This window comes from Spermophilus citellus, assembly GCF_964194105.1.
Source record: "Spermophilus citellus genome assembly, chromosome: X".
Classification (NCBI taxonomy): domain Eukaryota; kingdom Metazoa; phylum Chordata; class Mammalia; order Rodentia; family Sciuridae; genus Spermophilus; species Spermophilus citellus.
The window spans coordinates 25,524,836-25,540,145 of NC_138190.1; the positions used below are offsets into that span (position 1 = coordinate 25,524,836).

Sequence of the window (15,310 nt, forward strand, 5' to 3'; positions counted from 1 at the left end):
CAGAGACAATACATATTAATACTAGTCTAGATAGAGCATCTTAATTCCTTCACTGTACAATTAGTTCTTATTTCCATTCTACTCCCACAGCACCCACAATTTACCACAACTACACAAGTTTCTTTCATAGGAATATCTATTATGTTCAGAATTTGAGTGTGCCAAGACTAAAACTGTCTCTTTCGTCTTTATAGTCCAAGTGCCTAGTGTTTTTTAACAAAAATATAAATGAATGAATGAGTAAGCACAGCAAGTAAGAATGCTACCAGTGCATGCTTCTTACGAGCTCGGAATCCTAAGCCTTCCTTTTACAATAAGAACACAACCCAAAGAATTTTTCATCATAAGCAATAAGACTTTTCCTAATCTGGTTGTTGGTCACTCACTGAGTTCCTGTTATTCACTATCTTGCTTCCTGGGCTTCAGTCACATCAGCTTTCTTGCTATTCGTGAACCCTCTGAGGATGCTCCCATCTTGGGGCCTTTGTCTTTAGTCTTTCCTCTAGCCGAGTCACTTCACCCCCCAATATTTACCTGGCTCATTCACCAACTTTTCTACTCAAATGTTACTGCTACTGTCCACTCCATTTAAAAAGTTCCCTTCCCTTCCACATCCTTCTAGCTACTTATACTGCTTTAATCTTTTTTTTTTTTTTTTTTTTGAGACCAGGGATTGAACTCAGAGGCACTTAACCACTGAGCCACATCCCCAGCTCTTTTTATATTTTATTTTGAGACAGGGTTTCATTGAATTGTTTAGCACCTTGCTAAACTGCTTAGGGTGGCTTTGAACTTGCAATCCTCCTGCCTCAGTCTCCCAAGCTGCTGGGATTGTAGGCATGTGACACTGTGCCTGGCCTGCTTTAGTGTTTATTAAACTCAAAATATTTAACACCAAGAAGACAAAATAACCCAATTAATAAATGGGAAAATGGCATGAACAGACATTTCTCAAAAGAAGAAATACAAATAGCCAACAAATATAATGAAAAAATGTTCAACATTGTGAGCAATTGTGGAAATGTAAATCAAAACTACTGAGATTTCATCTCATTCCACTTAGAAGGACAACCATCAAGAATACAAACGATAAGGGGCTGGCTCAGTGGTAGAGTGCTTGCCTAGTATGTGTGAGGCACTGGGTTCAATTCTCAGACTGCATATAAATAAATAAAATAAAGGTCCATTGACAACTAAAAAAATAAAAAGAGAATACAACAATAATAAATTCTGGAGAGGATATAGAGGAAAAGCTCTTACATTAGTGGAATTGTAAACAATACAATAACTATGGAAATCAGTATGGAGGTTCCTCAAAAGACTAGGAATGGAACCACCATATGACCCAGATATACCACTCCTCAATATTTATACAAAAGAACTAAAATCAGCATAATATAGTGATACATGCACACCTATGTTTATAGCAGCACAATTCACAATAGCCAAACTATGAAACAAGCTTAGGTGTCTGTCAATGGATGAATGGATAAAGAAAACAAGGTATATATACACAAAGGAGTTTTATTCAGTCATAAAGAAGAACGAAATTATGTCATTTGCAAGAAAATGAATGGAACTTGAGAACATTATGTTAAGTGAAATAAACCAATTTCAGAAAGTCAAGGTTCATACGTTTTCTCTCCTATGTGAAAGCTGGAAAAGAAAAAGGAAAAGAAAGGTTGGGGTCGGGGAGATCTCATGAAAACCAAAAGGAGATCAGTAGAGGTAGGGGAAAGGAACCAAGGGAAGGGAGAAGGAGAGGACAGGGAAAATTCTGGGGAATGATATTGGCTAAATTATACTGTTATAATGTGTGAATGTACCAATACCTAATAATGTTTTATTTACTGCTGTTTCTCTAGTTTCTAGAACAGAGTTTGACTTATATGGGTCACTCAATAGATATTTGTTGAGTGACAAATCAATTGTACCTGACTGAAAGGAAAGTGAAGCTCATTAGTTTTTTTAGGATATTAGACTAGGAACTAAAGTAAGTTCTTTTCTGTTATATTAGAGTAGGAATTACCTTTAAAGTGCTCATTATTCATTCAATCAAGGCATATCCTGCATCTGTAAACAAGGTGTTATGTTAGGTGCAAGAAATAAAAAAAAAAAACAGTGCATACCCTTTACATTTATGCTGCTCACACCTGACTAACTTCCTCTTATGATCTATTTTATTGAAGTATCCTACATTCTTACTCTTGTCTGTCATTGGTATGTATGCTACTGAGCTTAAGGTGCAAGGCAACAGGCTGATGTAATTTCATGTTGTCCCCAAAGTCCTTATTAATTAATGGAGATCATGAGGACAGACACCTTAAATAATGACCACCACTACTTATATTGGACAAAATCATCAACCTCATTATGGAAACAAAAGTAAATCAAATTACCCAGTGACTAGAAGGGTCCTATTATGATGTGATTTTTTTAAACACTTTGAAATACCTGTCAGTCACATTGCCCCCTCACGATTAGGATCCCCCAGGAAGCTGACTCTAAGATAAAATTTAGAGATCAAGATATTTAGTGAGTTGTGCCATTGGGATTGACAACTGTGGAAGGGACTAGAAGGAAGCAAGGATAGGAAAATGGAGAAGTCAAGCTTGAAAATAGACCAGGAACAATTTTATTCAATCCCATGTTAGTTCTTGAGTTAGAGTTAAACTTTTTCTAAGTTGGGCCAAAATGGTCAAGTTTTTATACTCTTATATCAATCAAAAGTTGCCCATGAGGGGTTGTGATCTGAAGTCTATCTATTGGGGACATTCCCCTCCCCCCAAAGGGGATTTGGGAGTGCAGAAAAGTACTCTCAAAATATTATTCAGGCACAGATCACTCAGTGTTCTACATGACCCCCATTTTCATGGTCACAAATTGTCCAGGGGTTCATATATAAGAATGGTTCTGAATCAGGAGTAATTTCATCCTTCAGGGGATACTGGACAATGTCTATGGACATTTTGATTGTCACAACTGGAAGCAGGGTTGCTACTGGCATGGCTAGGGATATTGCCAGGGATAATGCCCAGGATGGCTGCCAACAACAAAAAATTATCTGGTCCCAAATGTCAAGCTAGCCTAGATCAAAAAAACCTGGCTTACTGTCTGACCTGTATTTTATGTGGTAGCCTTAGTAAATAACTTAACCAATCAGATATTCTTTCTTGGAGAGTTTTACTATAATATACAGAGATAAATATGGATGGAAGAGAACTGTGGAAGTAAAAAAAAGTCAGAACAAAGGAAGAAAATAGAAGTCACAGGAAATAGAAACTATAAATAGAAGGTAATGCGTGGAGAGAAGTCATGATCCTGTGAAAGATGAAATCTACAGGAGCAAATGCATATGTAGAGAGAAGCAAACATATCTTTAATGGTGAAAGTTATTCTTGTCCTTCTTTATGCTTCTCCTGTATCTTGAAAATACCCCTCATCACCTAAATCTATTCCTGTTTCTTATAGCTGTGAGCAGATACAGCAATACCTATAGTGGATTGAAATTAAGATGATTTTCATTGTTGATATCTGAATTTATTTAAAAATCCAGGAGAATAGTTTTTAAACAAGGAATAGTTCATATAAGTCTACAAAAGAACAAATGCCTTTGTCCTCACCTCAAAGTTCCTACCAAACAGTATTTTGTAACCCCAAACTGGTTGCGTTCTGAAAATGGAAAACATCCAAATGGAAAAATGAAAGTAATGATTTTTGCCCACAGGGATGTGATTCCACCATTTCTGTTGTGCAAACCTTTGTATTCTGGGACAGATGACAAAATGCTACCCTAGGCCAAACTCACAAATGCCTTCATTTTCTGGGGAGTGTAAAAATATACCTTTTAGAGCCAACATTCCACTAAAACAGTGCCCACGTCATGAAACTGATTCAGAACTGTGGTGCTAGTCTCCCTGTTGGAGGTCCTCATGAAGCCCAGGGGAATCTGTCACAATGAAGAAGATGAAGTAAGAAAGAAATAGGCATTTGCTTCATGTCTGCCATGCTGCCAGACTAATTTCCACACAGCTGTGTGATAAAGGAGTGATAGTTAGTGATCAAGGTAAATGGCACCATTTAACTCCAAAGCCAGAGAGAGCAAGCATAGTCTATTGTAGTAGTTTCATAAAGTCTGTGAAAGGTTAATATTATTGGCATCCTACTTGTATCCCCTTTACCAGGTAGGTTCACCCATCCCTAGGTGTTGTGTGTTGGTCTGTTACCTAGTAAGGGCCTATTACATTTTTTACCAGTAAACCTGCCTTGGCCAAATGGGGACTGTCATGCTTTCTTTTATTCTCTGGAAATTCTCAGCCAATGACCCATGGACATAAGGGAACACAGGCCCAACTCCCTTGCCTCAAATGAGGCCATCTCTGTGATACAATTTGTATTTCAGAACCCCTTGTGGCATCATGCTGGCTGAACTTAGTCTTAATCTTCTTGCTTAGCTTGACTTCCTGACCAGCATCCTTTCTAACTTAGCAGGCTCCCTTCACTTCCTCGCACCTTAGAATGCTCTCTCAATATATTACTTCTATAAGAAGCCCTATCTAAGGCTTCATTTCTTTTTTTTAATATTTTTTGGTTGTTGACTGATCTTTATTTTTTTTTAAATTTGTATGTGGTGCTGAGAATTGAACCCAGTGCCTCACACATGCTAGGCAAATGCTCTACCCCTGAGCTACAACACCAGCCCCCTCTAAGGCTCCATTTCTAGGGAAACTTACCCAGGATTAAGGGTGCCAACCATCCTGATTTGCCTGGAACTGAGGAGGTACTCTGGAACATGGGACTTTCAGGGCTTAACTCAGGAAAGACCTAGACAAACTTGGTTGAGTGGCTATGGAGGATAAGTATTTGAATTCTGAGCACCCTTCCTGCTTAAGAAGATGCTTTGCATCCAGGAACTTGGGTGATCTGTATAATATAGACAAATTTGCCAATTTCTGTGGGATAGATATTCCCAAAATGGCTCACTGCAAGCTATCAAAGGTGAATTTGACAACTAGCTCACAATTCCTATATATGTAACAATTGGTTCTCTTAAGCCAGTAAGCCAGCTCTAGCACACAAATACCCATAGCAGAAACTCAGAAATTTCCTAGGTTCTCTCATATGTTCAAATATATGGGATATAAAGGGGCCATAATGTAAAATTTGATTTCTAAGGATACCTTTATGTAAGCAAATCTGAAGTATTACTGGAAAGCATAAATTTGAGCTAGAGGATAAAAGGCCACGGCAATAGGTTTTGAGAAAGGAGTATAATGGTTATCCATGTATCTTTACACCTAAATAAATGTTACCAGCATCACTGATAGGTTAGATGGCATTTGTGCCAATTCCCAATATGTAGGACAATACCTAAGCACTGAAGAAACTGGCCCAAATTATTTTGCCTTGAAATTTTACCTGATCCAGAACTTTAGGTTGATAGTCATCTCACATTGTACCTCCAAGATTCATGATGGCTTCTTTAAGCACATCTGAAGCTTTAAATTATTGCCACACTCATATTTCAAATCATCCATCCCTTAAGGATAATGGTAGCATAGGTTGGCACATTGTCAAGTGAATGTAGGCAATTATTAGATGTACTTCAAAATATTTCCCCATTTAAAAAAATAAATTGGGCATGGAAAGGGTTTAGGGGTAAAGGTTTGGAACACTCAAGATGGAAACAAACCGTTTAGCCCTATGTGTCAAGGCAAAACTATAAAAGTTTGGAATCCTTTGACAAGAGAGAAAAAGAGCTAACTAGAGATATGATTAAGGCAGTTAAGATTATAAAGTCTGCAAGAAATAACTGATCAGTTCTTTCTTTTTACAATGTCTCATAATCTGTGAACAAGAAGGTTGCTCAATGAAATTCACAGCTTTAAAATTTAGAATAAATAGTAAAAAGGAAATTCATCTTATAGAGTTTCATTGTCACCAATAGAGTGTAATACTGTAAGAGGTCACTGGGTTAAAAGCTAGAGTATAAGAATTTTGCCTTTGTTGGTTTTTTCCATTATAAAAGTAATATATGCTTATAATAAAAAATCTGCAAAAGTAAAAAGAAAGAAGAGACACAACAGCTGTTTGCATTTTGAAGTACTTTTATTTTCAGTCTTCTTTTATGTATACCTTTCTGCTATTTTAATTTTATTTTCTAATAGATTTGTGATCATGCTGTCATTTTGAAGTCAGCATTTTTCCTTAATTTATTACACGGCACAGTAGACTTTGATAAAAATTACTGTGTAACGTTATGAACACTATTAGTTCTTGCTAAGAAGCAAAATAAAAGGTCACATTATTTATTGAGTGTCTACTATGTAATAGTCACTATGCTAAATCTTATGCCCTTTGTATTATCAATGTCAGGAGTAAATTTACCACTCTTTCTTTTAGGTATAAGAAGACATAATTCATTCTGTAAATATTTATTGAATATCTACCAAGCGCCAGATATTGTTAGGTGCTGTAGAATATAAGTGTCAACAAGACTGATACTATCCTGACCTTACTAAGATTAGGGTCTACCCATTTGATTATTCATCTGTTTATTAATTATACAAATAACTATCAAGCTCTTATAATCGGCAAAACATATATATTAGATTCATGAAATCCATCTTCAGAAAGGAGAGGAACTACTTATATCTGAGAATTAAATGCAAGAGGATGAATGATATTTCATGACTAGTATGACTCTAACAGGCATATACTAAGTTATACTATCAAGTTGATAGTAATAATGATTCTAATGCTATTATTAATAACAAACACTTATACAATAGTTACTACATGCCAATATTCTAAGAATTTTACATGTTAACTAATTCTTATCCTAACCCTATAGGATAATACCATCATACTTCACTGAATTCAAAATCTTGTTAGTTATAAAGTGCATTCTGATTTCAGGGCTATTAAAACCTGAGTCAAGAAGCATATCTTAAAATTGATTAAATATTGAAATATTATCTTCATTTTAAAGATGAAGACTATAAGGATTAAATATTTTTTTTTAAAAGAGAGAGTGAGAGAGGAGAGAGAGAGTGAGAGAGAGAGAATTTTTTTTAATATTTATTTTTTAGTTCTCGGCGGACACAACATCTTTGTTGGTATGTGGTGCTGCGGATCGAACCCGGGCCGCACGCATGCCAGGCGAGCGCGCTACCGCTTGAGCCACATCCCCAGCCCCAAGGATTAAATATTTGAGCCAGGAAATGAAACCAGTTGGTTTAGTTCTATAGCTTTTACACTTTTTTTGGTTGTTTTATGGTCGGGGTATTACTATATTGCCCAGGCTGGCCTCTAACTCCTGGACTCAAGGGATCCTCTTGCCTCAGCTTCTGTAGCAGCTGAGACTAGAGGTGTGTGCCACTGTGCACAGCCAGCTTTACTATTAACCCATATCTCAAACCAGTGATTAGACAATCTTTGGCTCAGAGGTGTTGAAAGAAAAATTCAGGCTCTGTCAACCAGCTTGAAAGAATAGAAAAGAAAAAATATTTTGGCAATACCAGAGGCCTAAACAGTCATTGGCCTGTGTATGTGTTCTTAATAGAAAAGACAGTGTGATCTAGGGCTTGGAAGTCCAGAAATTGGGTTTCACTCCAGGATCAATGATAACCATGTTTGTGACTGTGGTTATATTATTTGATCTTTTTGCACCATTTTTGCCATCTGTAAAATACGGGAAGGATTAGAGTAATTTAGTGCCTCTCAAAACTTTTTTACTGTAACTCACAAAAGGAAAACATTTTATAATGTGATCTAGTGTGCATACATACACACTTAACTAAACAACCAAAGTGTCGAAAGAATACTTAACCTTAATGTGTAATGTACTCTAATATTTTCTCATCTGCTTCATTCCATTCCATTAAACAATAGTTGGATGCAAACCATTAAACTGATTTTAAAATTCTCTACTAAGCCACACCTATGAGTCTGAAAGCTATTAGTATAGTTACATTCTAAGCTTCTCTCTAGTTAGGAAACTTCATAGCATAAGGAGACTCCTGGAGTCGGGAAGGGGGCTGGGGCTGGGAACTTCAGGGAAGATAGAAAGTTGACCCTTTTTCTTTTTAAGTGGGTTCTATTCTTACTACTTTGGGCAGAAAATTCTTGTAATTATACCATTTAGGAAATACCACTTTCGGGCAAAGATTCAGTATGCTTTAAGACATGTTTAGTGATAAATTAATTGGTATGCCTCAAAAATGCTTTCATAGTTACAGGTATGACAAAGAGCACCAAATTCCATCTTCCTTTTAGAGTCTAAGTGCCTCATAAAGGCTCCAAGAATTCCAATAGAAAAGTCTAGTCTTGAAGAGTGCTAGTCTTTATAAACTCATGTTTTGCCAATCTTACTCATCCTAGAATTAATTTTTCAAGGGACAGTTATTAAAATCTTAAAGAACTTTAATGTGCGGAGAAACCCAACTTGGAAAATGTTCCTTTAGGGGATTCCAGAATATTTTTTTTTCTTTTGATGAACTGGGGATTGAACCCAGGGACACTCTATTGCTAAAGCATATTCCTAGGCCTTTTCATTTTTTATTTTGAGATGGAGTCTTGCAAAGCTGCAGAGGCTGGCTTTAACCTTGTAATCTTCCTGCCTCAGCCTCCCGAGTTGGTGGGATTACATGTGTGTGCCACTGTTCCTAGCCCACATATATTTTTAATAATGATTTGTATAGTAAAATCTATAAACGTTTTAAAATCATAATACTAGAATTTCTCTTTTTTCTTAGTTTAAGTTGCAGAAGTCAATTAGGAGTACTAGAGTTTTCAAACTAGAATTAAAGACAAGTTAGTGTCTATCAATGGAAAAGGGTCACATTTTACAATGTTTTTCTCTTCTCATTTTCTCTCAGATCTAAGATAAAAGAAACAACTTCTTTAACAAGTACAGATTGGGCCACCAAGAAGAAACAGTGAATACTTCTTTTAGTAAGATACTGCCTCTCTCTTATGATAAAAAGACATCTGGCAATGTAGTTTTCAAATGAGAGTTTATGTATTGGTGGGGGTGGGGGGTGGAGGTGGGAGTGGGGAGTCAGTAGTCAATAAGCCTGTTTGTGGGCAGGGGTGTAGTTAGTGACTTATCCTTATTTTTCATTCAATCTCTCTCTCTCTCTCTCTCTCTCTCTCTCTCTCTCTCTCTCTCTCTCTCTCTCTCTCTCTCCTTTTCTTTTGTACTGGGAATTGAACCTAGGGTGCTTAAACACTGAGCCACATCCCCAACCCTTTTAATTTTTGAGACAAGGTCTTGTCAGGTTGCTGTGGCTGGCCTCAAACTTGTGATCCTTTTGCCCCAGCCTCCCTAATTGCTGGGATTATAGGCATGCATCACCACACCTGGCTCCATTGTAATATCAAAGTTTCAGAAATCACTCTATTATTATTCCTAGTAACCTGGAAGCAAATCACTGTTACTAAACAACTTAAACTCATTTGAAATGACCTTAGTGGAATTTTTGAGCGTATTTTTATGTTTTGGAAGGAGGCTATTTTTCTTTTATAGATTACAGTCTAATAGCTGGGAAGTGACTTCCAACAGGCCCTTCCTCAAACATGGTTTTGATGGTGCACCCAACTTACTAGATGGTACAACTTACTAGAGATCAGTTTGGCAACATATACGAGAAGGCTTTAGATGTAAACGTCCTTTAACACAGCAATTAGGCATTTGTCTTTTAGAAAGAATCTGAGATGTTTGTAAAGGTATAGAAAGAATGTGAGTCATAACATTGGATATAATAGTGAATAAGACTATTCTAATATATGATTAAGGGGGAAAAAGCAGATCATGCAACTGTAACATATTTTTTATTCCTGCTTAGTTTAAAAGAAAAAAATGAACCTGGATAACATATATACAGACTAAAACATACAATATACAAACAATATTTCTGATGGTGTTTATCTTTGAGTGGTGGGATTGTGGATAATTTTCCTTTTCCTGTTAGTACTCTCTGCTTTGCAAATTTTCCTTGATAGGCATATATTACCTTCATAACTTAACAAAGGATAACAGAAAGACACAGTCCATGTCTAGCCTCACTGTTCTATTTCTTAAATATCCTTTAAAACAAATTGGTATACTTTTTTATATACACAGGCAAAGCTTCTAAGCATATATTGATATTCCACATGGGCATCTGAGAGATTGGTGACCTCTAGGGCTGGCTCCATTCAGGCAGGTAGATCAATCTTTTAATGAGTGTCCATATCTGCAGGCCTGACCTTTCTGGAAGTGGGCACTGATGTGATATGATTTGAAAGGTGTGAGGATGCTCCTCCTGCTCCTGGATGTTCTTTCTGAACAGCTCAGAGCTTCTGGTTGACACCAGAGAGCCATTCCTTAGGCTTATGGATTTTTACCCTATTAAAATGCAAATAACCCAGAGAAGTACACATTAAACTTTACCTGTCACCTGGGTTAAATGAGTATAACATATCATTTTCTGGGAATAGGTTTTAATGGAGAAGACATGGGAATTCAGAGGGAGGGGGACAGAAAAGAAAGTATGAATGAATACAAATTGTCTGAGTAGTAATTAATATTCACAATAGTAATATTTTTATTTATGGTCTATGAGTCACTTAGGAGTATGTTATCACATTTTATCTCAATTAAATCAAATAAATGGCTATCACCAAGGCGAATTAAGGTGACCAGAGATTTGGAAAAATATAGAAGACAAAATTTGCAGCCTTTATAATATATATGTTTTTCAGTACCGGGGAGCTTAACCACTGAGCAATATCCTCATTCCTCTTTATTTTTTTATTTTTTTTATTTTGAGACAGCATCTCGCTAAGTTGCTCAGGGCCTTGTTAAATTGCTGAGACTGGCCTTGAACTAGCAATCCTCCTGCCTCAGCCTTCTGAGTTGCTGGGATTACAAGCATGTACTACCACACCCAGCTGCCTTTAAATTTTTTAAGAGCCATCCCTAAAAGCCACAACCCTATTCATTGTGATAAACTCCTTTATCTCCCTTTTTTTTCTTGTCAACTCCTAAGCTTGTGGGATACTGTTCAAATAACTAGATCACATGCAGATAAGAAGGTTAGAATTAATTGAGAAAATATGAGAACTTTTACTGAATCCATTATTGATGTTTAATGAAAAGATAGGAACAGCCCTTCCAGGAATTTTTTTCTATAAAATACCATGACCAACCGGAGTCACATGTGAAAGCATCTAGTTAAATACTTCACAATGTTTATAAGCATGTATCTTATACTTTACAATGTTTGTAAGCATGTATCTTTTTCTTTCTACTGGGGATTGTATCCAGGAATGCTTAACCATTGAGCCACATTCCTAGTCCCATTTTTAAAATTAATTTTAAAAATTTTGAGACAGGATCTTGCTAAGTTGTTTAGGGCCTCACTAAGTTGCTGAGGCTGGCTTTGAACTCACAATCCTCCTGCCTCAGCCTCCCGAGCTGCTGGGATTACAGGTGTGTGCCCCCCCCCCCCAACACCTGGCAACATTTATCTTTTTAGTCGTGTGTGTGTGTGTGTGTGTGTGTGTGTGTGTGTGTGTTGGGGATTGAACCCAGTGCCTTGCGCATGTGAGGCAAGCACTCTACCAACTGAGTTATATCCCCTAGCATGTATCTTTTTAAATAACTCTGGGAGAATTGAAAAGAAAGGAAAGAACCAGAAAGTGGAAATAAAAGAATGTAGCAGAAGACTGAGGGGAAACCATATAGAATTATTTCTTCTTTACAAGACACACAAATTAAGTAAAAGTACAGTGTAGTTGTTATAAACACAGATTCTAGAGCTGACTTCTTGAATTAGAATCCTGGCTTTATCATCTACTAGCTATGTCAATGTGTTCCTCAATCTCTTCCTCATTTAAATGGGTAGAATAATGGCACCTAACTAATGGAGTTGCTAATAAGGGTTAAATTAGTAAATATTTACAACATTGTCAGGCACAGAGTAATTGCCTTCAAACGATGGTTAAACCTTCATATATACTGGGATATGGCCAGAAGGCAAGGCATCAAAATGTTAACAGCTGCTAAATCCATACAGTAGACATATAGCTTTTTAAATACCACAACTTAACATATATATTTTTTTTACAATCAAAGAAAGAGTGGTGTAAATCAAAGTTAAGTACAGGAAAATAGGTACTTGCCAATTCAATATACATTATTAATAGAATGTTACTTGAGTTTTCAGTTAAGTAAAGCCATTTCTTCTAGCATCAATTACCAAATATATCACATTTATTAATAGTAACTAAACAATATGATTAATTTTAAAAGTACAATTAATAAAGTATTAAAACTGCCTGCCAAATAAAAAAATGTGTAGGGGTCAAAGATAAAAGAGAGATAAGAGTAATTAGACAGCAAATACCAGAGACTGGGATTCCAACTTGGAGGCAGGAAGTATTTTAATGAATTAAAGAAACAATTACAGATTCATAGTAACATAAATTGAATGACCATATTATAATTATATTATTGTCAGCTTTATGAAGTGAACTTATATACGCCGAAATAAAGTCTCAAAAATATGAATGAAGTTAGCACTCAAGGATACATTATGGAAACATTCATGTATTTGCTAAGACTGGACAAAATGATCTAACGGGTCCTCCTGTTCCTTACCTTCTGGAGTCATGTACCACGTTATATTTCAGGATGATTTATGCCTCTACTGCATCTGGCAGAAATGACTATAATTCATTCCTGGATTCTTAGCTACCAGGAAGCAATGAAGAGGTTAAGTGATGAAAATTGAAAACTTACTGGAAAGGAAGTGCTGGGATGCTGGGCCAAAGTCTCTGTGGGCTTCATGCAGCTGCCTGACACGGTCCTCCACGGCCACCTGGGGAAACAAGGAAAAAAATGATTTCTCATCATAAATAATAAAGAACAATTAAAACAATGTATCCTTTTCCTTTTTGTAAATGGTTTTGGGTTTCTGAGGCTGAGAATCCTAAAGCAACAATTCATAACCCTGATTTTAATACCATGTTACTGTAGATGGTGTTCAAGACCGATTTTTATCAAACCAAGGCCAAACACAGAGGATTTCCTCTCTTGACAGCGTTAAAATGAAATTTTGTACTCCACTGGTTGGCAGCCATGAATAAACTTTTCTTTCAATTAGCACCATCAAAAAGCACAAAGTAATTCTTTCAGAAATAGTTATACTACCACTTTGCATTATGTCAGGTAATTAAAGGATCTCAGAAATGACATTTTTTATCTTAGTCTTTTATTTTTGACTGATTTTTTGTTATTAATATTGGCCAGTTATCACTGGATCAGTGAATTATAATTAATTATTGATCATAAATAATCAATAGCTGATTAATACTTAAGTATCAGAGAAGTAGAGGCAAGGCTTACATTTGGGGTAATATAGGGTAGGTGGTAAGATGAAAGAAACTTTCAGCTTTCAGTAGGCTTGGAAATTACTGAGAGAAATATGCCTCAGGCAGCATGGAGTAAAAATTGTCATTCTTTTTCTTCCTATTAGGTTTTTCTATAATATATATTTATACAGTGTCCTGTAAGCTTGGTGAATTCCATTCTTGGTCAGAAAAAAAGGGAATAATTTTAGGGGTGAAATGATATACTTTGTCATCTGGCATTTTGCCAATGTAATATTAGTGGTGGCCCCGGGCATCTTAGTTCTGTAACTCTGAATCTTGGTTTGGTTTTGAGGAGTTCATGATAAACTAAGAATGCTCAGAGCTTGTCAACAGCCACCAGAACTTGGTGGTGGTAGTAGTGGTGATTGGGGTTAGCTCCCATGGTGTAGAGAATTTCCAAGAAGCAAAGCAGATCTTAATCTCATTAGAAGACTGGCTCAGGTAGTCTGGCCTAAGGCCAACACTGATTTTCCACTATTAATTGTCTGGAGATTCAGAACAATGTTCTTTTTTCACTTCCTCCCTAGCCTCATCCATCTTTGCCTGCACAAAATATTTGGATAACCAAGTAGGTTTTCCAAAAAATGCAAGATTAGCCTCAGTGTTATACACATAAAATCATAAATAATATTCCAAACTTGCCCACCCAATCTTCTGACCTGTACTCTCAGACAAACTACCTGCTAAGCCCATCAAACCATCTGCTCAATCTGAAATACTATGTCCAATATAACACTTTCATGATATTTTCATGTTGCTTCTTTCTAGAATGCTCTTATCCCCTTTCTCTCCAAGTTCATGGCTGTTAACCATTTATGTTTGCTTTCCCATCTTTCACATTAGAATTAATGCCTTCCTCAGCATTCTCACAGCACATGAAACACTTCTGTTACACCATTCATTTTAGTTATATGGACATGAGTATCTTCTGCTAAAAGCCCTTGGTAGCAGTGACTATTCCTTGTTTCTCTTTCTCCCCATATGATGTCCGCATCCCCAGAATTCATTGAACCCTGAATATCATAAGTGGTATTAAATATTTATTTAATGACTAGTTGATAACACAAATGTGTAAATGAGTTAATGCAGTGTGTGTGTGTGTGTGTGTGTGTGTGTGTGTGTGAGAGAGAGAGAGAGAGAGAGAGAGAGAGAGAGAGAGAGAGAAGAGAGAGAGAGAGAGACATGAAGAGAGAGAAGTGGGGGACAAACAAGAATATCCATTGACACTGACTGAAGGTTAATTCTATGTGTCAACTTGTGCTGCATGGGGCCTACAATGAACATTATTTCTGGATATGTCTAGGTGGATGTGTTTTTTTAAAAAAATGAGATTTGCATTGGAATATGTGCATTCAGCAAAGTAGATTGCCCTTCCCAATGTGGATGGGCATCATCCAATCAAGGCCTGAACTGCCTTTTTTTTTTTTTTTTTTGGTGGTGCTAGGGATTGTACCCAGGGCTTTGTGCATGCTAGGCAAACACTCTACCAACTAAACTATCTCTGCAGCCCCCTGAACTGCCTTTTTTGCTCTGCCTACCTATTTGAGTCAGAAGGACATTGGTATTTTCCTGCCCTTGGACTGGGGTTTACACCACCATATCACAGGGATTGCATGGATGGATGAAGCATCTGATTCCATTATAAGCCCCCAATCACTAAAGCTTGTTTCCGTCTTATATAAGCAGAACCACACTGGTAGTTTCCTGTGCATACCCAATATTGTAAAGAGTTTAAACTGAGATCAAAGAGACCTTCTATCCCTATGACTCAAACTTACAAAAATGCATGAGAGTGAGACAAATTAAAAATGCATCATGCAATGAAATGAAATATTCAGGAAACAGCTAGAAAATAACTAGAGAATTAAGCATAAAATATTTCATTTCACAA

The 15,310-nt window shown here is 36.6% G+C and overlaps 1 protein-coding gene across 6 annotated transcripts in view; it reads right to left on the reverse strand.

The window, feature by feature from the left end:
- The window catches only part of DMD (dystrophin), a gene marked incomplete at its 3' end in the record, with an annotated part of 2,539,585 nt that overhangs the window by 228,461 nt on the left and 2,295,814 nt on the right, over nt 1-15,310 (reverse strand). For all 6 annotated transcript variants that reach the window (XM_081277777.1, XM_081277778.1, XM_081277780.1 and 3 more), the window contains one exon: nt 12,788-12,866. In XM_081277777.1, the coding sequence (XP_081133903.1) occupies nt 12,788-12,866 (79 nt within the window). The remainder of the gene's footprint in view (nt 1-12,787; nt 12,867-15,310) is intronic.